Genomic DNA, 27,744 nt, shown 5'->3' on the forward strand with positions numbered 1-27,744 from the left:
TGAAAAATGCTCCTCTTTGGAACATTTTTCATTTTGTCAAACGATTACAAAAATTGAAAAATGCTCCACACAAAAACATTTTCATTTTTGAGAAAATTTTCTAAAGACGAAAATTCAACCAATACGGGACATTTTTCATTTTTCAATATTTAAAGGCAAATTGAAAAATGCTCCACGTTGGAGCATTTTTCATTTTGCAATTTTTAAAGGCAAATTGAAAAATGCTCCACGTTGGAGTATTTTTCATTTTTCAATTTTTTAAGGCAAATTGAAAAATGCTTAAGGTTAGCAATTTCAATATTTTGTTCTTTAGAAGGAGATTGAAATGTGTTTTTTTCTTAAACAATCAAATTCGAATGTTTTAATTTATTCAAACTGTTGATAAGATTTAATCTTTTTAAGACAAACTTATTATTTCTTTTTATATTATCCTCGTGAAATCAAATAATGTAATATCATGAAAATTACAAATTTCAAATCTCATAACGAAAATGATTTTTCAGATGTAACTTCAATAGATTTTTGTTACATTTATCAAACCAATTAACTTCCAAATTTGTAGCGTATTTTGCAAAATCTATTTTTTCAGCTTAAAATGAAAAATGTTTGGCGTAAATATACACGGTCTTATAAGTATGTCTTTTCCATTGTTATTTTTAATAATAAATCTAGTATAAAGTAAAAGCAAACGACCTTACAATGCATAAGTATTGGCATAAAAATTATCAATTACGTTCATCGCGACCCAAACTATATCATGTACATGAATTATACTAGTAAACATAATTATAATACATTAAAAACATGTATTATAAACCGACAAACATGTAAATCTAGCTACATGTCTCAAAATACTGGCAATTTTGTATGTAACAAAAAGATTGATTACAAAAATAATTTATTCCAAACCAATCACCATGACGAAATAATAATTAAAAGTAGCATGAGTTTCATGACGAAGCATAAAACAATACAGAGATCATATACCAAGCTACTACGACCTCTGCAAAAAAAGTAGCATGAGTTTCATGACGAAGCATAAAACAATACCCACTACATAATAACATATTTACAAAAGCAAATACACAGAGGTCATAGACCAAGGTACTACGACCTCTGCAAAAGTAGCATGAGTTTCATGACGAAGCATAAAACAATACCTACTACATAATAACATATTTGCAAAAGCAAATACACAGAGGTCATAGACCAAGCTACTACGACCTCTGCAAAAGTAGCATGAGTTTCATGACGAAGCATAAAACAATACCTACTACATAATAACATATTTGCAAAAGTAAATACACAGAGGTCATACACCAATTTACTAGACCTCTGCAAAAACAATACACAGAGGGCATAAGTACAAGCAACCTCGCCCTCTGCAAAAATTAAAATATTGTCCACATTACCCAAACAGGCAAAGACAGGTAAATTGGTTCGTAATAAGTAAGCATTGGGTTGCGATATAGGTAAGAGACATATCCTTTATATACCGTTAACATTAAGCAAACAAGGTACACCTGCATAAATTAAAATACTAACAATTGTAGCGATTAGGCTAACTTGCAAAATTATAAGCTCCAAATAAACCACCGTGACGAGATTTACGAAAGTAGCATGAGTTTCGTGACATAGCATAAAACAATGAACACTAAATAAAACATAATTGCAAAAGGAAATACACAGAGGTCATAAGTACAAGCAACCAAGCTCTCTGCACAATTTGAAATATCGTCCACCTTACCCAAACAAGTAAGGCAAATGGGTTTGTAGCCCTATAAATAATAGCATAGCCTTAAAACTTAAACTGTCTTGCTCTTTCATATGAGAGTGTTTAAATGTATGGAATCGTGAATAACATCGTATATAAGTGTGTAACTTTGCATTCTATCATGTATGGTATTATTATCGTTATGCAAAAATTTTTGTATTTGTAGTTAAATTTAAATGAACCATGTCTCCTACAGATACACAAGGCGGATATAAGTTCTGCAAACATTAGGATGCTATCAAGGATTCAGTAACTTGTAAAATTACAACATCGGGTTAATCATCCGCTATCATTTTTTTATAAGTATTTTAAATAATTACATTTTGATCGCAAACGCACAGTGTCGCCACCAACACCAAAATTAATTAATAAATCAAAATCGTGAGATCTATCCGAATGAAAGAATGGTAAAAAATTAACTGTACGTTTGTTCAGAATGTAAGCATAAAATAGCTAAAAAAATAAAAGTAAGTTCGATTTTACCTCAAATTGCTAAAAGGAAATCACTCCAGTCCAAAATTATCCATAAAATTAGAATTTTAACAAATTGTTTGATAAGACTCACAAGTTAACACATCAAATGCTGATGATAAAAGGAAGTGACTACAGCGCACTGACACGTGAACTCGTTCTGACACCGAAAGATCAGTGACCAATAAGAAAGATGTAATCCAAGCATGCACTGGTCATAAGTGAAATTTCTCTGCACCTGAAAACATGTTATCTAATTTCAACAATTTATCGTCTGATTAAGTAGGAAACTCTGACCCTTTGACCAGACTAGAGACATCATAAATTTACAGTATAAATAGCTCACTCTTTATTTAAGTCTTAGTAATAAACAATTAAAACAGAATTATCTTCTCTGCTGTCTTAAATTATTTTATTGAGCTTAATTTTCAATTAGCAAATAAAATAGGTTATCACAGATGTGAACCAACGACAACTACTGAACTACAGGCTCCTGACTTGGGACAGGCACATAAGGAATGTGGCGGGGTTAAACATGTTTGTGAGCGCTCAACCTTCCCCTAACCTGGTAGAGTGAAAATATCTTTGAGTATACATGCTTTCTGCTTATTAGCAGAAGTCATTTTATGTTTTATACTGTAACGTGTTGTGCGTCAATTGTATCTTGAATTATTATCCATGTCATCGTTAATAAGTTTTAGTTGTTCTAAATTTATTATAAAATAATAAAATGAAACTATTCTTAGGTGATAACACAACTTTGTACGACCTTGTTTGCTATGAATAAAGAAGATATGGGTATATAACAGTCAGACAACGTTTCAAAAAATAAAATAACCAACAAACACCTGAGGGCAACACTTAGCCTTCAACAACATACAGATATCTATGTAAATTTCAAGCTCTAATTCGTCCCGAGTTAACGATAATTGTGATGTAACTTAACACAAAATGTCAACAACTGACAACAACCCAAAACAGAAGTATGCAAGTAATGGAAAACGATATGTCATAAAACAACCTCCACTGACGAGATTCCTGATTTTGAAATGTGGTAGGGATTTGTAGTTAGATCTTAATCGTAATCTTAAACAGAAGGGTATGCAGATCCTGCTCCACATGTGGCACCCGTAGTGTTGCTCATGTAAGTACAAACTCTTTAATTTAATAAGTCTAATTTGGTAGGTTACATTCAGGGAAAGGGGGACGGGATTGTAGTTACGACAATTGGAACATATCCGCTATCAAAAAACTTTATTTACCTTAATATAGCATACTAGTCATCTATGTATTTGTGTTGTAAAATCTTAGTATTTTGAATGATTTTTACTTCTAATTGAAGGAATGTATCTCCCACACTCACATTTTTCATTTCTTGTCATGGTTTGTCCTTTTTTGTTCTTCAACAGGTGTTTTATTATTTGAATGATTAAATACTTTGGCATCGAGCCTCACTGAAGAGACATTGGTTGTTAAAATTGGCATCTGATGCTGTTAAAACTGTACCGGTAATGTTTTTGCTTTCACAAGGATAATAACTCTATTTGTTGATTTGTTCCAAGTTATCAACAACCCAGTAAGGAATGTATCTCGCCCATGGACTGATCTGATTCCTTATCCGGGTTTGTCGTAACTTTTGGTTCTTTTTGGTTTTATCAGCTCTTCTACGTTTGTGTCATAATTTTGGATTTTCAAATATTTTATCACCGAGCATCTCTGAGGAGAAATTAATTGTCGAAATGCATTTAAACATCATCTACAAAAATACTTCTCAAGCTCGAAAGACGAGCAGCTAAAAGACGTGAAAGTTATAATTCAACAATAATGCTTCTTGTCTTCCTTTTGGAACAGTAGAGGATCGATTCTTTTGTCAACTTTGCAATCGCTTACCACGTGTGGAGCAGGATCTACCTACCCTTCCGGATCACCTGAGATCACCCTCGGTTTTGGTGGAGGTCGTGTTGCTCAGTCTTTAGTTTTCTAAGTTGTGTTTTGTGTACTGTTGTTTGTCTTTTCGTCGTTTTCCGTTTTTTGCCATGGCATTGTCAGTTTGTTTTCGACTTATGCGTTTGAATATCCCTTCTGCTAAACGGAACACTGAAGCAATTGATTTGTGTGTTCCACGGAACATCATAGGGGATTCTCCTGATTTGACTCATGTACAGCCAGAAGGTAATTACTACTTTAACAATTCAGATACTTTTCAAAAGATTAAACCATGTACTGTTAATATGTTCGACTGTTTAAAGACACACGCTACTAGTGAATCAACTCCTATCATTTCTACTTGTAAATAAAAATAAAAGCACATGTAAGATATGTTAGTACTTGATATAAAATACTTAAAATGTCACTTAAAAAAAGTTTCAAAAATACAACCTGCATAGAAATAAGGTCATATGAAAAGCATGATTGTTTGAATTGAAAAGAAAAGAACTTTTAGCTTTACACAATTTAATGAAGATGAATTTACAGTTGAGATCAGGCAGTCAGAAGATTACAGTTTTTAAAGGCTGTTTAGATTCAGACCAACAACCAATCTTTGAGAAAAATCTATTGGGTGTACTTTTTATATCTTAACATAGCTTTTCTATACCTGTACGTTGTACAAAGTTTAAAGCAAATTATTCAGTACTATCAATACTCATCTTACTCAAAATCCCACTTCCACCTCACCCTGATGAGCAGGAACAGACACTGTCTGGCAAACTGAAGGGTACATTCAACACGAACATGTTATGAAAGAATATCATTTATTACATATTGAATATAAATATATCTATAGAATATAGATATTAAACCTGTAATTTACCTTTACATGGGAGGATTAGCTCAAATGTAGACTTAAAAATTTAGCCCAAATGTCGACTAGTCCAAATGTTACAACAATGAGCCTAAACGTGCATCTCCCAATTAAAGAATCAGCCATTTGGGACTGTCTAAGGAATTATAGAGTGTATATGTGAAGTATGAAAATGGTAAGATAAATTCTTCGGGTACTCTTTTCTTCCAGAATAAGCATTCATTATGTATATATTGTGGAATACGTAGACGGAAAGTTCCACCAGTTGTAGTACATGTTCGTTAAATTTACAAAGTATCCACATTTTTAAAAGCTTGTTTAAAAAGGATGCAATCAGGTTTACAATCTCTATCGCTATATTCCTGGTACATGCATTCTTCGACATAACAGACTTAATGCAGAGCATATATGTAAGATTAAACGGCTTCCCTGGTTAGGTCCATTTTACATTATGGGTTCAAGGCCATTAACTGAAACACGTTTAAGAACGCTAACCCTTTAAATCAACTATTATAATATAGTACTGAACCCTCCAAAATTATCAAATTTCCTGATCTAAACTGCTGTTAGATTGCAATCATGACCAGTTGCAAAGGTTGGATGCTTGTGCCTAAATGTTAAGCCTCAATTTCAGACTTTAAATATGTTTAACGTATAGTTATACATGCCTCTGATTTTACCGAGTCTGAGAAACCTTCTGATAAGATTTGTTTTTGTGATAACAATAAGTACTTTGCCTGTATGATTGGGTTAAATGATGATAACAAAAAAGGATAAAGCCAATCTTATACTAAGGATTTTCTTCGTCTGGAATAGATTACCTTGGCTGTATTTGACTAAACCTTCCGGAATTTTGTGTCCTCAACTTCGTACATTATTTGGCCTTTTTTAGATTTTTTAGTCGACCGTCACTGATGAGTTTGATGCATCTGGCGTGCAAAATTTTAAGCTTGGTACCTATGATGATTTTATCTAACAGCTTAACTATCAGACCCCGAGGGTATCATCAGCTCAGTAGTCAGTATTTCTGTACTGACATGATTTATAACAAACCTTTCTTGAATTGTCCATTTCTAAATTTAGAAAATATTAATAAACTAAGGTTTCAACTCCCACAGGCAAAGTTGACCTTAGATGGATTTGGCTATTATTTTTAATCATTTGTGATCATATAGCTCTGCAACTGTTTCTGTTCCTTTACATCCTTGCCTTTCAAAATAATCGTCTTTGAGCGTTCCTGATGAAGGTAAATCAAGAAAAGCGCTTCGGAAGCATGAAATTTATAAAGTTTTGTTTCCATTTTTTAGAGCACGAGGTTGATACTGCTGCTGGTGGACTATAAGTCTCGATGGTATCATTTACTCAGGAGTCGGTATTTCGGTACTAACATGATTGATAAGAAGACTTTCCTAAATTGTGCATTTATAAATTTAGTAACTATTAGGAAACTACGGTTTCAACTCCCTCGTGCAAATTTGACCTTTGATGGATTTGGCTATTATTTTTGTGTCCTTTTGGTCACATAGCTCATCAACTGTTTCGGTTAATATACATCCAATGCTTTCAAATATTCGGCTTTGAGCGTTCCTGATGAAGGTAAACCAAGAAAAGCACTTCGGACGCATGAAATTTATAAAGTGTTGTTTCCATTTTATGGCAGTTTTGAAAGGAATTGAAAGAAATCTTAAGGTTTAAACAAGGGTAGACACACATCCTCGAATTTGTAAGGGCATACATATGTTCATGTTCATTAGTAATTCACATGCAGAATATTTTCAACATAACAATGGCAACCGCATCGCAACCTAACATTGTCAACCACACCACTTCTTTTTATTGTATATTATTATGTATAATTTCTTTGCTACATATTTAATTCACTAACTGATTAGAATATGATCACTTGAAATGACCATACAGCATTTCAGAAAGACGTACATTCCTTACAACCGATCCACAAAACAACGTTTTGTAGTCTGAAAATGAATCAAAAGATTGAAAATGAATTAATGATTTATTGTTCAGTCTTTTAAGAGCTATTCAGATCAAAATGACTGTTTAACATCAAAATTGGTTTACTAGTATAATCTACTATATTATTCACTACTAAGATAGAAATCTGCATGTCCTGGTGTAGTGTCTATTGGACACGCCATAGTCACACCATTTTCTATTTCCCATGTTGTTGCATCCACATACGACAACAGAAATGTTAATGTATTGTTTGGATGAACATTGCCGACGAAGACCTCCCGATAATACATTGGACTCGTTGGAATAGGAAAAAACAATATCATAGATTTTGAGAAGCTGATAGTCCCTTCTTTTGTAATCTTAAAATCTACAAGAGTATAAATGTTGGTTAAATATTTGTAGAATTGATGTAAAATATAAATCATATAGTTTGCCCTAATCAAAGAAGTTGTTTATAGAATATTAAAATCATTTTACTCTTAAGGCAGACGAGTTCCCTATAAGCCATATGCAAAACAATATTAACGGACCGGAGTTTCAATGAACCTAATGTTTTAATCCTTTATATGTTGTTATTCAAAGGAGTTTCGTGTTGATTGCAGATCTTTCATAGTTTTTGTTAATTTCATTCATAACTTTTAGTACTCAGGACGAGTTTGAGCTCGACACTTGTCTATTGTTATGTTTAGTAGAAGTATATCACTCCATGTGTCTTTCGTTTTGTTTTTCCTGGATTGACATAAACCGCGCATCTCTTTTTATTTGAATGAGGAACTATTTCCGCTGTATGATTTGTTTTAGTTGAATGTTGTTGTGATTGGTTTTTTTTTATGCAGAACCGATAATCTCCTAACGCTAGCAACATATTTGATGATTAAAATGTTATTTTCTGCATTTGGTTACTTGATTGTGCTGGCTCTCAAAATAATAAGATGTATGAAAATCATAAGAATCCTAAACCACAGATGTAATCCGATAGATCAGATTGGGAACGTTTGCTAGATTGTTGATTTTAATGAATATCCATTCAATTGTTTTAGGGAAATAGTATTTAAAATATGATGAGTGCTTTGGAATCTCATGCTTGTAAATTTGTATAGCCAACAAATGCATTTTAATAAGGATCTAAAATGATATATTATCTAAGAGGGGAGCCGAGTACTTTCGATTGAATCAGGTTTAAATGTATTCCCATGGACAAAAACTTCATCTGCATTAATAATCCGTTTCATATTTACATATAAAATTACGTTAAAGTATAATTATCCAGAAGACGTTCCAATTATATAACAATATATGTAATTGTGTTTCTAGCGATTCGAGATTACACAGTATTGAATTTTCAAATATTTTTTTAAAACTACCGAAAAAACAAATTGCAATAGACTTGATCTCGATAACGCCTTTTGTGCTAAAACAAATTACCCTTCATGTCTCCTCCGACATAAGCATCTCCACAGTCTTCTCCAGGCGGGCATTTACATCCCCTGGTTGTAATAACAAATCGAACAAGATCTCCACCTACCACGATCTTCTGGATATCATCGTATGAACTGAGATGTTTTGGTGTAGCAGGTTCATTTACCCAAAAACTACAGAATAAAATATGTGCTATTACTGCAGTTTAGAAATGATGTCATCAGTCAAGTCAATTAATCAACGACAATAGCAATGTGTTCAATCATACCGTGGTGGAAAGGTAAGCAGTAAAACAAAACGCTCAGATCAGTATTCCAGTAATGATTCTTCAAAGGTTTTTTTAAACACGTTGTAATAATTAAAACTAAATTTCTATTAACAGTGGGCCACTTGCAGGTAACAAACATTCAGTGTTATTTTCAACCACAGTGTATAAATATAAACTAACTTTCCATTATCAGTACGTCACTTGCAGATAACTAACATTCAGTGCTATTTTCATACACAGTGTATAAATATAAACTAACTTTCCATTATCAGTGGGGCACCTGCAGATAACGAACATTCAGTACTATTTTCAAACCAAGTGTATATCATATAAATTCAAATAACGTTAAATTACCAGTGAGGCACTTATAGATAACAAACACTCAAAAGTATTTTTAATCTCACTGTAGAAATATAAACTCGCTTTTGTTTATCAGCAGGCAATTTCTAGATAACGACATTTCAATTGCGTTTTCAAACATAATGTATAAAACTTACTTGCAACTACCAATGGGCCATTTGCAGATAACACCCTTTATATTGTCAGTGTTGTTAGCAAAGAAACCTGGTTTGCCATACATCATAAGTAAAGTATCATCTATTATATACATAGAATACAGGTCTACGTTTAATACTCCTGTGAATATAATAAAAAAATAAGAACAAGAACAAGAAGAAAGAGAAGAAGAAGAATTTATACACGGTCAGAAGAAGAAGAAAAAAAAATTATCAAATGTGTTACAGTACATATATTTGGTTGAATAAAGTGCCATTTAGTAGTCAGCACCTCTGTGTTTACATGAATTATCATTGATATGGTTATAATTATAAAGAAGAATAACTTCAAATAATGTTGTTTTTGTATGTAATTCTTACTACTACGAGTGCCTTGTAAAAGAATTAGGAATAAATGAGTACTCAGGTAATCCCACGTACAAAAACATATCATTTGACAAGGATAAGATCTTGGCGAATCATAAGTCCTTCATGGTTTAAATGAACATTACACTGAATAGCGAATCTGAGGCCTTTCCGTGTTTGTATTGGATACCTAAGCTTCACAAAATTCCGTACAAACAACGGTACATTGCCGGCTCATCTGCATGTTCTACAAAGGAATTGTTCATCAAGTTGACAAAAAATTCTGTCCGCAGTGAAAGAGGGTCTTCAGAAGTACTGTGAAACTGTTTACTCGCGTAGTAGTGTTAACCATATGTGGATTCTAACAAAAAACTCTAAAGAACTTCTGGATAATTTCAAATCTCGATCTTTCTCTGAAATTAATTTTATCAAAACATTTGAATTTTCAACCCTTTATACCACCATTCCCCATGTGAAATTGAAATATCGTCTAAAATAAATAAGTCACAATGCTTTTCAATATAAAAATGGTAGCATACGCTATAAATTTATTACTTTGAGATATACGGCATATTTTGTTAATAGTAACAAAAAGATAAAACATGCTACACAGAGGAACAAGTGATCAGTATGGTGGAGTTTCTTATTGACAACATATTTGTTGAATCGAGGTAGACTTTTTCAACAAATTGTCGGCGGCATCCTATGGGAACAAACTGTGCGCCTCTCCTAGCCGACCTCTTCTTATTTTCATATGAGTCGGAGTTTCTGCAGACACTTGTCAAAAACAAAAAGATCAAATACGCCAGATCATTTAATTTCACATTCAGATATATTGATGATGTTTTTTTTCCATTAACAATCCAAACTTCTGATTGGGTTCCATTAATATATCCTCCAGAACTAGAAGTTATAGAAACAACAGACACGACTTCCTCCGCCTCATGTTTAGACTTATACCTCGAATTTGACGTAAGCAGTCATCTCAGTGCCAGAATCTATGACAAACAAGACGATTTTAATTGTGAAATTATCAATTTCCCCCACTTTAGCAGCAATATACTAACTTCACCTGCATATGGGATATACATTTCCCTACTCATTCGGTATTCAAGAGCTTGCAGCTGCTACTCAGACTTTATAAAACGTCACCAGTGTCTGAGCAGAAAGTTGATGAACCAGGGTTATGACAAAGAACATCTCGTCCTTTTTCTAAATAAAGTTCATTGGAAGATACCAATTAAGACCTTATTGATAAATATTCCGTATCAACTTCACAAATAATAAACGATAGTCTTGAAGTATAGATTGTCTTTGTAAATTATTAACTTTTACTGTGTAACCCATTTTGGTAATATCCTTTTGGCGTGGCTCGGTACTTATACATCCCGCCATTGTGTTATTGTGCTATGGTTATTTTTTGTATTCTTGTCTTCCATATTTGCTTATGTGCTTTGCTTATATGCCATTTTGTTTTTCTTTGTTGACATATTTGTTTGTTTTTTGTAATGATTTAGATTATAACACGATATTGACTGCTGTACCCCTATTTTGACATTTTTACCTATAAGGTCTGTTTGTTTTGTTCACACATTCTTGTCAATATAATTTCATGCTACTGTCATACAAGTGAGAGGTTTAGCTAGCAATAAAACCAGGTTTAATCCACCATTTTCTACATAAGGAAATGCCTGTACCATGTCAGGAATATGACAGTTGTTTTCCATTCGTTTGATGTGTTTGAGTTTTTGATTTTGCCATTTGATAAGGTATACTTTCCATTTTTAAATTTCCTTGGAGTTCGGTATTTTTGTTATTTCACCTTTAAATGTTTACAAAATATGAATTTTTCGAAATACTAAGGATTTTCTATACCAGGAAAAGATTACCTTAGCTGTATATGGCAAAACCTTTCGGAACTGTGTGTCCTCAATTCTATACAAACATTGTATTTTTTTTCGGCCTTTTTAACTTGATTTCAAGCGTCACGGATGAGTCTTTTGTAGATGAATCGCGCGTCTGGCGTACAAAAAATGGTATCTATGATGAGTTTATTTATTTCTGATTCATTTTAAAAATGTTCCATTTAGTATCGAGTTTTTCCCCTGAAGCTTTCTTTACAAAAGGAGGATATGTTAACAACAATAATTATATATCGATGTACAATGTTTGATAATTCCATGGCCATCCATGTCTGTTTTGAGTATCAAAATCAATATATATATATTTGACATAGTTTACCAACCTTTCTTGCCATATTCTACTACTTCGTGGTTGAAAATTAGCTGCACAGCAGCACCTTCTGGACTCTTTGACGTTAAAAAGAACTTAATTTCACCACCGAATATAGGTAAGTCTATAGTAGATGTAGATGAAATTGGTTGGCAGGTTGTCGTATTGAAAAAGTATGTGACTCGGGTTCCATTTGTTAGATATGACACGAGGGAATCATAGGTGTGTATTGGTATTTTTCTGAAAAAAATAAAATAGAACGAATGAATAGGGAACCGAGCATTCGTCTTTTGTGAGGGGATGGTTTTTTTATTTGATAAATTTTCTGGTTCGAAATTTCATACAAAAGGTTTTAGAAGGAAAATACAAAAATAGTTTGCTTTTATCGAAAATAAGTATACAAAATAAATACATTGATTATAAACAAAATTTGGTTCCGGAATGTTAATTTATAAAAAAAAAAATGTTTTTCTTATGCTATAGTGTTTTCATGTTGGTAGTAAGATTTATATTTTTGTTAGTTTCTTTAATTACTTTGTTTGTTTTTGGTATTTTGTTGTTTTGTTTTACTTTGAAAATGAAATGCCATAGATTTCTCGTCTATGGAAAAGTATCGAAAACACGAATAAAATCATTATGTAAAAGAAATCTTATGTGCGCACACGTATTATAAATAAACAGCAACAGTTTAAGCTGCAATTTTCCAAACGTTTATATGTGCAAACAAGCGAGGTAACAAAAGTTCTATAAAACTCACGCTTGATTTGAGACCTGAATGCAGCACAGCAAAATACAGAAAAATGATATGTTGAAGAACATTCTTCGTGTCCTTATCAGGTTGACACTAGGTATAGCCGATTTAAGTGACTAGTTTGTTATCTATATAGGAACAAAGATCTTAATGTCCCACTTCTTGTGAATCAAATGTAATGTTGAGAAATTGAGAACAACAGGGAGGGCTCGTATGTGTTTTTCTCTCCTAAGGGGACGAATGTTTATTTTCTGAAGGGAAAGGTGGATTTTGAAAAGGAATAACTTGGCCTGGTAGAAATTAAAATAAATAGTTTTGAACAAGACTGATGAAAACTATTACTCTACTACACAAAATACAGGAACAAATGTGTACAAAAGTGAAAATAATGTTTTGCGCGGAAAAAAATAAGCATGCGTAGCAACAGGTGAAAATAAATTATCAATCCAGAAATCCAGAGAGATCCTCCTGAATTGTATATTTCATACTATCATTAGGTCTTATAACCTATTGGAAGTTTTTACAGAAAAAAATAAGAAATTGAATTGGTTTGATTGCTCTGTGTGATTTAGTGTTCTTTCAAATAAATATTGAAGTGCGTATTGGAAGTTTGAAACTAGATGTGATTATTAAAAGGTCTGAAAGATCAAATATTCCTTTCTTCTGCAAAGACAATAGCTGTCCATAGTGTTTACGTGTTCAAATAAACTGTTATATGCTTTTCAAAACAAACAAAAACATACAGAGAAAAAAAACAAATATTTTTTTGGTTATGAAAGCAGACATTTCCAGTATGAATGGCATAATTCTTCTTTTTGAGTTACTTTTCTGTATATAACAAATCTGAAAAATGAAACAACATCGACGTCCTATACAACGTTCTTATGCATGCATCCACCAATCTTACGAACTCACTCCAAGGTATATATTCTTATTTCATAGTCTTCATCGAATGTTGTCCTGTTTTAATAGGGTTTTAAAAAAGAGGCGAAAGATACCAAAGGGACATTCAAACTCATAATATAAAAAAGAAGAGGTGGTATGATTGCCAATGAGACAACTCTCCACAGGAGACCAAATGACACAGAAATTTACAACTATAGGTCACCGTACGGCCTTTAACAATGAGCAAAGCCCATACCGCATAGTCAGCTATAAAAGGCCCCGAAATGAAAAATGTAAAACAATTCAAACGAGAAAACTAACGGCCTAATTTATGTACAGGAAGAACGAAAACAAATATGTAACACAGCAACAAACGACAACAACTGAATTACAGACAACGCCATAACTAAAAATGAAAAAGACCAACAGACAAACAACAGAACACAAAAGACAACATAGAAAACTGAAGACTGCGCAACACGAACCCCACCAAACACTGGGGGTGATCTCAGGTGCTTCGGAAGGGTAAGCAGATCATGCACCACATGTGGCACCTGTCGTGTTGCTCGTGTTAGTACAAACGCGGTGATAAGTCATATTCGGTAGGTCACATTCGGGGAAAATGGGACGGAATAGTAGTTACGACAATTGGACCATATCCGTTGTCATCTGTGAAACGGATATTCCATAACGGTCAACCAACCCGTGATGGCGTCCGTTAAATTTACGAAGGGATGATTTCAACTTCACCACTTGGAACTCTTGGTTTTATAGCTCCGTTGTGAGCAGCAACCTTCTATCAAGAAAATTATGATAGGAAATAAAAGCCCTAGAATATCGTATCAACGGGGAGATATATACTCCGTATGCAGGCGGTGCTGGAATGTTGCTACATAAAAATGGAAAGATCATAATTGAGAAGCTGAAATCATCTCTTTTGTCTTAAAGTTTTGTTTTCAACCGACCCTCATTGTCAATTTCTAGATGTAAGTCAAGATATCAGGCAGACTTAATTGTATCTGTTGTATCCAAGTTCATTTGGATAGATACGTTCAACATAAGTCACCAAATTTTGATTGTTTTAGTGAGAGAACATCATTTGTATAGCGGAAAGTGAAGTTAAAGGCTACTACTAACTTCTTTTTCTTTCTTCCTAAGAAGTTCCTGTATTAAGTCAGCCTCATATGAATAAAGGAACAAGTCGGCAAGAAGAGGAGCTCAGTTGGTTCCCATGGGAATGCCGATAGTTTGTTGAAAAACACGTCCTCCAAACGTAACAAATATGTTGTCAATCAAGAAATAAAGCATCTTGATGTCATTTTCAGAGAATTTTCTGTTCGAATCAGAGTGATTTTTTTTACAAAAGACATTAACTGTAAAACCTTTAATAGTCCGAACTCATACTCACCATTTAAAACACTTTGGTTTTTGGTGGAGCTCATGTTTACAGTATCTGGGAAACGTTACTTGTTACACAAAACGTATCAACCAATGATCCATGAAAATGATGTCAAGATTAGATGAACCCTATAAGACGGATATGTACACCCTACAATCTTCTATACAGCAAATATAGTTGACCTACTCCTTATCATTTCAAAGATAAGGACCTATTCTTAAAACTAAATGTTGATTAGCAATCCATGAAAGCAGGTCAAGGTCAAGTTCAATTGACCAAAAAAGTTCTTTTCAGCAGTCACTGAACCATGAAAATTAGGTCAAGAACAATGGTCGTATGCCAAACGGTAATGTCTTTATACAAGACATGAAGTATCCAGGTCTTCTACCTTCTAAATTTTTTTAAGTATTATGCAGACCTAAATATTTACTATATATATAAAACCACGCCACTCTAGACAGGCATCCCTAAGTTGTAGTCTGCAACGAAAGACAAAACAAAAACTGCTATAACACAATTCATCAAATTAAAATTATGATGGAATATGTTCATTCACTGTTGTAGTATCAGATTAATACATTCATTGTAGTGTTGCATTTTTTATTCAAGGACGTTTTATATCCATTGTAAGGTATGGGTCTTGTTTTGTTAAAAGCTTGTTGTAATCTGTAGTTCATCCTTTTGATTTTGATGGATAGTTGTCTCATTGGGAATCATACTACATCGCCTTTTATCCATATAGTTCCTGTCAAAAGAGCCTCTGGTGAATACTTGAACAATATTAGTGATTTCTGAGGAGTTCATGCACATCACAAATCACATGTCTAGACTTTGTACAGTTTAATGCTGGATATATTGTATGGACATTTGTTAATAATCATCAATTAAGATCTTTGGATGTCATTCATGGCTGTATCATTGTAGAGAGGCTGTCTCAATAATAATCTGGGTACTTTAAATCTTCAAAAATAAATTATGAACTAAGGAATTATTTTTAAATGCTGTTCCTTTGGCAGTGTATCTTTATCTCTATAGTATACAAACTCAAGTAACATAAAGCTGTCCATAAGATATAACGTTTAAAGAGTTTTGGGTTTTTTTTTTTTAGTTAGGTGCTGTCTCAAGGACATATATCCAACATCTCCTTTTACTCAGATACCCATTTCTTTGATTGGTGCACTATTGTTATCCATAGCTTTTTTTAATTGATCTAATTCTGGACTAGATTTAATGCAGAATGTTGGTGTCAGAATTCTAACAATATCATGATTCGAAATCTGAACCTTGGACTCTGTGGGGAAGGGGAAGGTAAAGTTACAAGAATGTCAAGGGAGGGAACCAGACAATTTTAAAGGGATTTTGGAAACATTCTTAATTCCATAGGCAATTCTAGAGTTTGTATTTTCATTTTCAACATTTCATTATTAACTAATTCTACTACCCTTGACACAGTTTGCTTTGTGAATCACAGTTTATAGAGAAACATGGCATTCAACTTAGATTCAGTTTTGCCTATTCCTGTCTGTGATTTTACATCATAATACTATGTGCTCTGCAACAAAAGCATATACCAATACTAATCTTGGACTCTGTGGTTTGATTTTTCCGTGAAAACAAGTACATCTTGACTCAAGATGAGAAACAAACTAACCATAATTTCATGACAAAGATACTTTTAAATCAGCATTCGTCTTTATTATACATAATTTTCCTTTCATCAATGTAATTCTTACTTTTTAGATTACATTTCTTCAAACAATTTCCATATCTATAAATATTTCTTTTATTCTAAAAATCTCTTGTCTCATTTTTTCCAACATTTTTTTTAAATCAGTACTTCTTGTATTTCCTTTTAAATCAGTAAAATGAGAGTTTCTTATACGTAAGCGATTTTCTAATCTTAACAACAAACTGACACAACTTTTGATATTTCGTGCCTGTGAGTTGGTGCTGATTGATACCAATAAAATGATTACAGTTAAGACTATGACAGATACTGTTGTACATTTTTAATAACTTCATTTAACATGGAATTCATATTTCCAATCAACCCTTTCACTTATTTTCTGCTACCCAAAGAAATTTTAGAAATACTATCTATAAAGGGAGATAACTTGTGAAAACTAAGTCAAACATGGAATTCTTATTCAAAATCAACCCTTATACTTATTTTCTGCTATCCCGTGAGATTTTAAACAATCTATTAACGAAGATAATTTGTGAAAACTCAAGTCTAAAAAGGAATTCTTATTTCCAATCAACCCTTATACTCATTTTCTGAGAGAGATTTCAAACATACAATCTATGAAGGGAGATAATTTGTATTTTCAATCTAACCTCTTGCTATTTTTCAGTTTAAAGTTTCTATAAAATTCTTACAAGATTTTGAACATAATGACTATGACAGGATATCATTAGGTGTCACAATAAAGAAAGACCCGAATGGAAGGAATACTACAACATGAAAAGTCATATTTATATAGCACTAAGACGTTTTATTTCCTCTCAAAAAACACATGTTCAGAAGCCCACTATAGTCCTTTCATACTGACTTGCAATGTTTGGTGGTTCTTTGTTAGTGAACTGTTTCTGCTATTACAGTTATTTCATAGTCTTTACTGCCAGTTTATCAAGTTTTTACTGTCAGTTAATTAACAGTTTTTACTGTCAGTTTATTTAGTTTTTACTGGCAGTTTAGTCACAGTTTTTACTGCAAGTTTATTCACATTTTTAACTGTCAGTTTATGTAGTTTCTGGAGTGTCACACAGTTAAACACAAAGTTTTTGAAAATCCTCTACAGTTTTCTCCGTTAGTCATGTGACCTTTGGTAAATTCGTAACGAGATCCATGGCATGAACACCAATCAGCATCTTACTGATCTGTTTTGCATATTCTCTGTAAAATATAACAATAGTTATCATTTTAATATTGTGAACAAATTAAAACAAATGTGGAATGTGTCCATGCGACACAGATGATGCCCCCGATGGCATATCATATAAAATTATAAACGGACATAACTGAAGACCGGTATAAGTGACCTTACCAAAATTTGAACTTGATCTAAGTTTTGTGGTAATAAGTATTGTGTATAAGTTTAATAAAATTTGGTTGAGGCAAACTAAAGTTAGAGAACGGAAACGAAAAATTCAGCAATTTTTCCATTTGTAAAGGAGCATAGCTCTAGAATGGTTAAAGTGACACCACCAAAATTCAAACTTGATCTGTGTTTTGTGTGGTAATAAGCATATTGTATAAGAAGAGTTAGAGAACGAAAACCTACTTTGGGACGTACGGACAGACGTACTAACGTACATACAGACAGACAAGGGAAAAACTTGATGCCCCCTCCACTACGGCAGGGGCATAAAAACAAACCATTAGATTTGTAAGATATACTGTGGATTCTATAGTATATTATTCTTGGAAAACCAGTTTTGTGGATATTTTGGGTAAAGGTTAACCCAAATTAAAGTGTTAAATGAAGTAAAATTTTCTTCATGCTTGTATGCATACTTGCACAAAATCAAATTTCTTCTCAATTCACAAAAAAAAAAATGAGTCCATAATTACTCTGATGGCTATTTAAATTAAAGAAAAAACATTTTTAAAGTAATAGGTGTACCTTTCATCTATGAATTTTAAAACATAAGTGAGGGAAAAAAATTGAGAAAAACTAAAATGATTTTGAGGCTTCAAATTTCTCACGATAAAATACACTTCTACCATGTTAAATGAAAGACTTGTGAACAAGAGTGTAAGCGGTCAAAGAAGGTGACTAACAGAACTTAAAACTCTTTGAAAAAACTAACAATTAACATCAGCAACTGAAGGTGTAAAAATTGTTTGGTTTTCATTTCCTTTTGCTATTATTTACTGTTTTTAATCTTTGTATTATATATTGTTTCATGTATATTGGACATTATACATGTTGCTAGTGTTCCGTCAGCTGTTTTCTCTGCCATTCTTTACTTATATTTATGACTTGCCTCATTCAGACCTCATACAATACTAATGAAATAATCAGAATTTTTATAACAAATTTGTACCCAAATCCCTTCCCCTCTCATTCAAGCAACCAGGATGTAGGATCAATATAAAAAATTAAGACTCTCCTCCCAAACTCCCTTTACATTGCCCCAAAATTGATTATATTCAAAAGATGTACACTTACTTGGCTTCCATTTTTTGGAAATCTGTACGGGACTGAATATGAATAGAATTAAATATTGACACTAGATATCTACAGAGGTTTTCTAACTGTGGCATGGTTCTGTCTTCTGTTAAACCTGTAAACCACTGCTTTGGAAATGTTGATATTATCTGAAAATTTAAAGCAGTATATCCTAATACTTCAAATTCTTGTTGGTACATTGACTGTAAAGACATATTTACGCTTTAGCTGAATTTTGTCTCCGAATGACCCTAGATCTGTTCCCGAATAACCTTCTGATGTCATGCAACAATCTCTTTTAATTTATGACGTCAAATGGTTAAAATCGTGAGGCAATATTTTGCAAGAACTTGTGTGGTTTTAAGTAATGGCAAACAAATTTGCATACAAGTGTAAATACGTCTATTGATAAGAGGTTTGGTAATAGGAGGCTTCGGTGCGTGTTTTTAGTTAAACTTTGATACCAAGATCTTATTTAATTTTGTCTGATGTACATCTTTCTCTCTTTGACATTTCTTGTAGCATTGAGTAATTTTCTGTATAAATGTTAAGTATAAAATTATTCTCTAAATTTTAATTTTGTATGTTCAATCAATGAAACGCACACCACTTATAGCAGAATGTTTACTTCTATGCATGCTAAAGATTAAGGGGACCAGAGTATACCACCACTCAAACAGCACCAACTTGCCATTTTTTTTCTAAATTGTGATTTCACATATGTTATTTTTCACTTTATATTTCTACATATAAGCATGGATCCTTGTAACTTATCTAGTCTTGGATTCACTAAAATTTTCAAAAAAATGGAGATTTTTCAAGGAATAATATTTAAAATGTCCTCTGAATACCACAAAATAAATTGGTGGAAGTATCACTGATAAGCGACTGTGATATATAGACACCAATAGTTACCACCACATACACAATATCTGTCCAAAAAACTTACTGATTGACATTTCTGGATGGTTTCTTGACCAATTGGTGAATTACACAGACCAAGTATGATATAACGATTCAATAACCCATCCAGGGCAAGACTGTGTAGTACTTTACTGGAGAGGATTCCATGCCAACTCAAAATGTTACCTAGTAGCTGAAATATACATCTTTAATATATAACAATGAATTAATTGTGGTATTTTCCAATATTTTGGTTGGAAGTCAAAATTTAACAATTTTCTTTTTATAGTATTGTCATTTTTAAGTTACAGCAACCATTGAAAGACCTCTCAGAAAAAAAGGGCATCACAAATTGAGGATTACTATGAGTTGATATTTTTTTCTCCCAGAAGTTGCTGATGGTTACTGGAAGTTGCACATAACTGAAATTTTTGAATACTTTCTTGAATCTACTTCAACTTGAAAAAAAACTTTAAGACTTTTTGAAAAACATATATTTTGCCGTCATTATCGATAAAGACATATCTAACAACTCGGGATAAAGAAATAAACTTTTATCATAAGAAAACGTATTCATAATATCGATAGGTAATATTATATCAAGTTCCTTAGTAAGAGAATAAAGAAACTGAGTGCTACAAATGAACACAGTCTATTATACTAAGCTGGAGTCCAACAAGCAAATATATATACAAACAACTGAAAGATGTATTGATATGAATAAAATTTTATCAAAATTTTTCAATGTATAAGTATTACTGCAATGAATTACCTTTATACATGTCCAGGACTGTCGATGAAAGAACACAGATGAGCCAGATCCTCTGTTCTCTGTTACTCTGAAAAGAACATTGTTTTTCGTAAATTGTATTCTTATATCTTTTAAAGCTGTAAATACAGTTATGGGTTTTTCTTATTATTGAAGGCCATAAAGTGATCTATAATTGCTAACATCCACATCATTTGAACTCTGGTGGATGTTTGTTTCATTGACAATCTTTATTTTTCTCAAAAATTTCTTTGATCTTTCTGTATGATTAGTTTCTATCACGCATTACTCGAGTGAGATGTTTTGTTTTTTTTTTGTCATGTAAACAGAGAATGCAATGACATCATAAACCAAACATCATTGACTTTGTCTAGGAAAATTGCCATGAACAATTAATTTACTTTTATTCGAAATTCAAAACATTTTCTCATCTTCATCTCATCTCATGGCTATTACCTGTTAATAAAGATGCGGATGAGAAAATGTATCTTATTTTAAAACTAAACGGGTCAGAACAAAACGAATGGCCCTGATCGCAAAAAGAGCTTGAAGCCATTTTCAGGAGTAGAAATTTCATAACTTCAAAGTCCAAAGCCTGTAATTTCATAAAGAATCAGTGGAGCAGAATCAAACATAAACTCCAGCTGTAACTCATCATAGTAGACTCACATACTAAAAATTTACTCAATATAGTGAAGTTGTTTAGAAAAAAAGTCTGTATACCTTTTATTTACAAGAAATTTTCAGATTCTAAAACCCGTCATTGTCAAAATTCAGCAGAGTGGAGCCAAAGGTAAACTTGATCTGTAACTCATCATAGTAGACTCACATACTGAAATCAGCTCAATATGTGAAGGTGTTTAGACAAAAGTCTGTATAACTGTTCGTTGTGGAATGATGGAATGATGGAATGACAGAATGATTGACATGGGTAAAAATATACAGCCCCAACCACATAGTGGCGGAGCCATAAAAAAAAATTTAAATCTTGCTAAAATTTTTATTAATTGAATTTTAACAAAAGCTGTATGTTTCCCCCTTTTAATTACAAATGTATAAAGTTACAATGAACAATGAATTCATTTCTTCTCAATTTGAACAGATAACAGACTTACGATTTTGGATAAAGAGGCATAAAAACATCATCATCAAGAGTCTTCTTCATTCTGTTAACAATAGCTCTCAGCAATTCCTGTAAAAAGAGATACAGAATTATAAGTTAGAGAATGTATTACCAATTTTACATCAGTGTCATAGCAAATACTCTTCTATATACTTGCAGTATGAGAGAGGTTGTACCTTCATGTTTTGAACCTTTTCAAGGTGTAAATCACTGTTGCAGGCTAGGATATTAACAAATAACATTAAAGTGATATAAATGACCACTTTAATGTAGAGACATTTAACTGCGAGTGAGTTCCATCAACATCTACTTATACAATATTTTACACAATACATGCTAAATCTCACTTTTGTTGAGATTGAGAAGAGCTTTATTACCACCACTGCACATGTCTTTCTTGATAAAAGAAACAAACCATTCAACTTTCTTCAAAAATTCTGATTAAAGACATCCTTCAAATTCTATTGATGATTTTTTTGTAGATTCTAGTTCTAAATTCTAACCTATAGCTAGTATGAGAGAGCAAGCTAATGACAAGAGTAAACAAAAAACAAGTTTTTTACCCTTAATAAATGCTTGGAGTGAATGTGTACTTTTCAATGGAAAAGGTAGATTGATTGTTGGTGTTTAATGCCACATTTAGAAAACTTTTTTTTTATTAGTCGAGAAAGCTGGATTACCCGGAGAGAACCACCTAATTTTCGCAAGAGAACTACTAGTAAACTAAGATCAGAGTCGAACACACCTTGCCATCAGCAAGGTACAAACTTACAACCTCAACGTTGACAGGCTAGAAGTCACTGTAGATGTACTACTTAGACCAAATCTGTCAAATAAGCTCTTTATGGAAAAGCTACTTTATATTATATTGATTTACAAATTTGTAAACAATTTTTTAGACCTGGTTTTGATTGCATGTGCTCTTTATTACGCTGCAAATGTGTTACAACATGGAATGTCTCCTTACCTGTGTTTTTTTATTATCAGCATGAACTGATGGATATTCATTTATAATTTTTTGAACGACATTTACTAGCCTGGAAGTTTGTGTGGTTGATAATGGATCCCAGATTTTCTCAGCAAATACTGAAAAGTAAGATGACATTCAAGTCAGTGTGCATACAAATTAAACTTAAATATCAAATGTATCTTTTATCTTTTTTTTACTTTTCAAAAGTAAGTATGGACTATTAATAGAATCATATCATAATGATACTGAAAATTAAATATTTTCTATTAAGTTTGTTTATAGTAAGAAGCATATCAAATAATTATAATAAAAAGAACCATGCAAAACAATAGGTCTCCAAACTTTTAAACATCTTAATTGGCCAAATAAAAATTTAAATGGTTAACTGTCTCAAAAAATGTATGTTGACCATTAACAAACTTCAAATTAGCACTGTTAAAATCAAGAACCATAGAATCTTTAAATACATTTCATTACTGTACATACAATGTTTGTGTCATCAAATTAATATATTTTTTTTTTTTGCAAAGAATTCAGATAGAGTCATGTCCCCTGATTCTACCTAAACAAATTAAAACGTATAAAAATGGATTTTTAGCACCTTTTCTTAAATTGCCCATCTTACCAGTAAGACGAGGTTGAATAATTTTTTCCACAATTGTGGGTAATAATTTTACATCATCATCTACATTTTCCACTAATTCTTCAATTTTTGAACCATAAAAAAGCATGGTATCAAACCAACTGTTCTCTTCAAAATCTCGACAACTTTCCTGTAAAAGAACGATTTCATAACTGATAATCATGCATAATCATAATTTTTTAACCATTTATAAATCTGTTTATTCAAATTTCCTCTATAACTTACATGTTATATCTCTATAGCTAGTGGCACAAGATAGCAGACTTGGTGAACCCTGTTGTTTGTACAATCTCATTTTCTGGAGGGAGGTGGGGGATAATGACCAAAATTACAAATAACAAGAATGTGTCCATAGTACATGGATGTGTAACAAAAAAAATTTCTGGCGTGACATTTGTTTATATCACAGAAAATATGTTCCAGCACTGTAAAATTTGTTCCGGAACTAATTTTATGACCAAATGTGAAATAAGTTCTGGAACAAAAATCATAGCTCCATGAATTTTGTTCCAATTAATATTAAGAGTTTTAAAAAGTTAAATAAGTTCCTGTGATATTTGTTTTAAACGAATGTGTACATATTTCATAGAAATCAATGAATAAGTTCCGCTCAAACCTATTTTCACAGAAAATAAGTACCTTTGCAACAAATTGCAAGCGAAACATTTTCTTGTTACATTTATATTATAATGCAAGCTGAGTGCTGTACTGAGTGTGCTTGCATGGAATACATTTGCAATTGAAGGCATGACTGTAACTAAAGGATGAAGATAAGAAATAAAAGCAATGGTAATGTATCATAATTTGTATTTATGTTTTATGTGGTATTCCTCCTTGGTGTTTGTTAACTGTCATGGCCCCGTGTTCTAGTCATACATGTACTTAGGTCATAGCACAGTTTCACAAGAGTGTGTCTTTTGTTTCTACATGTCTTTTGATATAACTGATCAGTCACTTTGTCCTTTTCAAATAAATACATATGTTCATCTTTAACTATACTTTTTTTCTGAATGATTGATTTTTCTTATTCTACTCTTTTCCGGCTGAAAAGTGTCATTTTGATATTTTTTACGGAGTATATAATTAAACATTTGCTATACTCCACAGGATCCGAATTGGATGATTTACACTTTTTACTTTTTTTATTATTGATATAATACTTATTTTTATAATGCACTTGAATGATAACTTTAAACTCACTGATGACAAATGCTCAGTATATAAGATAACTTGTTTAACCAGTGGAACATATTTCACAGACAAGGAACTTATTTCACCAGGTGAGGAACAAATTTCACAAACCCGGAACTTATTTCACCAGGTAAGGAACAAATTTCACCAACCCGGTACTTATTTCACCAGGCAAAGTGTGGAACTTATTTTATAGAGATGGAACAAGTTATATAGAAATCATCTGTGAAAAAAGTTCTCCCAGAACATATTTCCTGTGATATTAGTTCCACTGGAACTTTTTTCACAGGAACAAATTTTGGCTCACAGATGCACTATCATTTTCTATGTTCAGTGGACCCTGAAATTGGGGTCAAAACTCCAATTTGGCATTAAAATTAGAAAGATCATATCATAGGGAAAATGTGTACTAAGTTTCAAGTTGATTGGACTTCAACTTCATCAAAAACTACCTTGACCAAAAACTTTAACCTGAAGCGGGACAGACGGACGAACAGACGGACGCACAGACCGAAAAACATAATGCCCCTAGGTGGGGCATAAAAATACTCCCAATATTTCACCTTTTTCAACAGCAAAATTTCAATCCCTTATTTTTTGTTTACCAATCAAGCATAAATCATAACAGTTTAATGTATGACTTTTATGCAATTAGATTACCAGCACATGTAAAGTGATAAGACTTTTTAAAATATCATAAACTTTATAAATAAGGATTTTTGTGCAAATTAACAAGGATAATCCTGCAAATTGATCTTTACTATAAGGTCATACAAAATAAAATGCTTCGCTGGGGCGCAGCTTGATACGACCGCAGAGGTCGAACCCTGAACAGTTGGGGCAAGTATGGACACAAAATTCAAGCTTGATACAGCTATGACTTTGGATTGTCATTAAATATTTGACACAGCATAGGTTTCTGACACAGGATGAATGTGGTGTAAGAACTGGAAAAAATTTAATTTACCTATTATGGTGGAATATCCATAAACTAAATTGTTTGTTAATTTCAATATATCAAAGAATATGTAGAATTCAATGTTTGATGTAATGTAATAAAGTTGAAATTTGGACCGTTTTTGTTCAATGTGGACCAATTTGGTAACATGTATAAATAATCAAAAATCTAAATACATGGGAGCCCATTTAAATACATCATAAAGGTATTAAAATAGAAAGTGACATCATAGTCATGGCTAAAAATAAACAAAAATCCTTAATCAGCAACATTTAAAGTAATATCTAAAAATAAAATTCCTTTGTAACCATAAAAGCCCATTTAAATACATCATAAAGATATTAAAATAGAAAATGACATCATAGTCATGGCTAAACATAGCAAAAAACCCTTAATCAGCATCATTTAACAGTAATATCTAAAAATGGAAATTACATCATAAAGGTATTAAAATAGAAAATGACATCATAGTCATGGCTAAAAATAAACAAAATCCTTAATCAGCATCAGCAACATTTTATAGTAATATCTAAAAATAAAATTCCTTTGTAACCATAAAAGCCCATTTAAATACATCATAACAGATATTAAAATAGAAAATGACATCATAGTCATGGCTAAACATAGCAAAAACCTTAATCAGCATCATTTAACAGTAATATCTAAAAATAAAAATTTCTTTGCAACCATAAAAGTAAAATAGAAAATGACATCATAATCATAGCTAAAAATAAACAAAAATTTTTTTTATTGGCAAATTTTAAATGGAGTTTATTATACTAAAACAATAAATTTGCAACCATAAACATGATAAAACCCCATTTAAACACATCATAAAAGTATTAAATAATTCAACTACATCATAAGGCTATAAAAATAGAAAATGACTTCATAGTCAAGGCTAAAGGTAAACAAAAAACCTTCATCAGCAAAATTTTATATTGGCAAATTTCCAATGAAGTTTATTACACTAAAATTGTTGGCAAATTTCCAATGCATTTATTAACAATAAAGTTATTGGCAAAATTTCCAATTTACATAATTTAAAAGCAGTGTAGATGAGATATTTAAATGAGTTTGAATTACCAACCTTACACTGCTTTTAAATAATGTTCTTTACTCAATTATTTGTCTATTAAAATGGAAACCCTTGTTTTTTAACCTTTTTTCCCCTTATTCCTTAAACATTAGAGCCATAACCACCACCACCCCCCCCCCCCCCAAAGCCAATTATTACTTTCCAATGTAACCTAAATTTCCAATATACATAATTTTAAATTTCAGTTCCGCATGATATATAACCGTATCATTATTATTTTCTTTCATATATAAATCTGAAACAACCATCTTTTAATGGAAAATTTTAAAGAAAAAAAAAGGAAAAAAAAAATCCTACCCCCCACACATTTTTTCAACCCCCTTTTGATTCATCATCTCCCACCTCAATCACAACCTTCAATTTGTGGTATGGTACATTGCAATACATTTTCACAGAGATCCATACACTTGAACACAAGTTTTTGTTGCAAACTAAAAAAATCCTTATTTTCGACCAATATTTGGCCCCTTATTCATAAATGTTTGAGCAATTAACCCCAAAACTCAATTCCTACTTTCTCTTCGTGATAAAAAATAACTAACTTAAAATGTAAATTTTAAACAAAAAAAAAAGGAAAAAAAAAAATTACCCCTTTTTTGACCCCCGCCCCCCTTATGATTCATCACCCCCACCCCCTTTCCCCCCAAACCAAGCTCAATAACAGCCTTGCCTTTGTGGTATGGTACCTTGTAATACAATTTTAGAGAGATCCATACACTTGAACACAAGTTATTGTCTAGAAACTAAAAAATGCTTATTTTAAACCCCTTTTTAGGCCCCTTATTACTAAACGTTTTGGGCAATTACCACAACACTCAATTCCAGCTTTCCCTTTGTGAAATGGAACCTTGTAGTAAAATTTCAGAAAGATCCATACACTTACACACAAGTTATTGTCATGAAACTAGAAAAATGCTTGTTTTTTGCCCCCTTTTGGCCCCTTATTCCTAAAATTTTGAGGCAATTAACCCCAAAATCAATCCCAGCATTGACCCTTTGTGATATGGAATTTTGTGGTACAATGTCAAAGAGATCCATATGCTAACACACAAGTTATGTCTGGAAGTTACAATAAAA

The 27,744-nt window shown here is 32.2% G+C and overlaps 2 protein-coding genes across 2 annotated transcripts in view; both read right to left on the minus strand.

The window, feature by feature from the left end:
• Positions 1-7,117: 7,117 nt before the first annotated feature.
• Positions 7,118-15,903, minus strand: LOC127724901 (uncharacterized). The gene is made up of 5 exons (XM_052231904.1): positions 15,881-15,903; positions 11,815-12,041; positions 9,207-9,342; positions 8,448-8,614; positions 7,118-7,389 (listed from the first exon to the last, which is right to left on the minus strand). The coding sequence occupies exons 1-5, from the start codon at positions 15,901-15,903 to the stop codon at positions 7,145-7,147; spliced, it is 798 nt and encodes a 265-aa protein (XP_052087864.1). The 3' UTR covers positions 7,118-7,144.
• A 927-nt stretch (positions 15,904-16,830) lies between these two features.
• Positions 16,831-27,744, minus strand: part of LOC127724225 (PAX3- and PAX7-binding protein 1-like) — a 31,069-nt gene continuing 20,155 nt past the window's right edge. The window contains exons 13-19 of the mRNA XM_052231123.1: positions 23,402-23,549; positions 22,774-22,892; positions 21,799-21,875; positions 20,687-20,753; positions 19,961-20,107; positions 19,012-19,160; positions 16,831-17,732 (exon numbers count right to left, since the gene is read on the minus strand). Of these exons, the coding sequence (XP_052087083.1) occupies positions 17,651-17,732; positions 19,012-19,160; positions 19,961-20,107; positions 20,687-20,753; positions 21,799-21,875; positions 22,774-22,892; positions 23,402-23,549 (789 nt within the window). The 3' untranslated portion in view covers positions 16,831-17,650. The remainder of the gene's footprint in view (positions 17,733-19,011; positions 19,161-19,960; positions 20,108-20,686; positions 20,754-21,798; positions 21,876-22,773; positions 22,893-23,401; positions 23,550-27,744) is intronic.

The sequence above is a fragment of the Mytilus californianus genome, unplaced genomic scaffold (assembly GCF_021869535.1).
Source record: "Mytilus californianus isolate M0D057914Y unplaced genomic scaffold, xbMytCali1.0.p SCAF_14, whole genome shotgun sequence".
In the NCBI taxonomy this organism is placed as follows: Eukaryota; Metazoa; Mollusca; class Bivalvia; order Mytilida; family Mytilidae; genus Mytilus; species Mytilus californianus.

Excerpts from the sequence above, each read along its gene's own strand:
- LOC127724901 (XM_052231904.1), bottom strand. The coding sequence starts at position 15,903 with ATGGACAGCTTTATGTTACTTGA. Across the intron at positions 9,343-11,814 it reads AGTAGAATATGGCAAGAAAG|TATTAAACGTAGACCTGTAT; the intron begins GTTGGTAAACTA and ends TATTCACAGGAG. Across the intron at positions 7,390-8,447 it reads TGTCGGAGGAGACATGAAGG|ATTTTAAGATTACAAAAGAA; the intron begins GTAATTTGTTTT and ends ATACTCTTGTAG.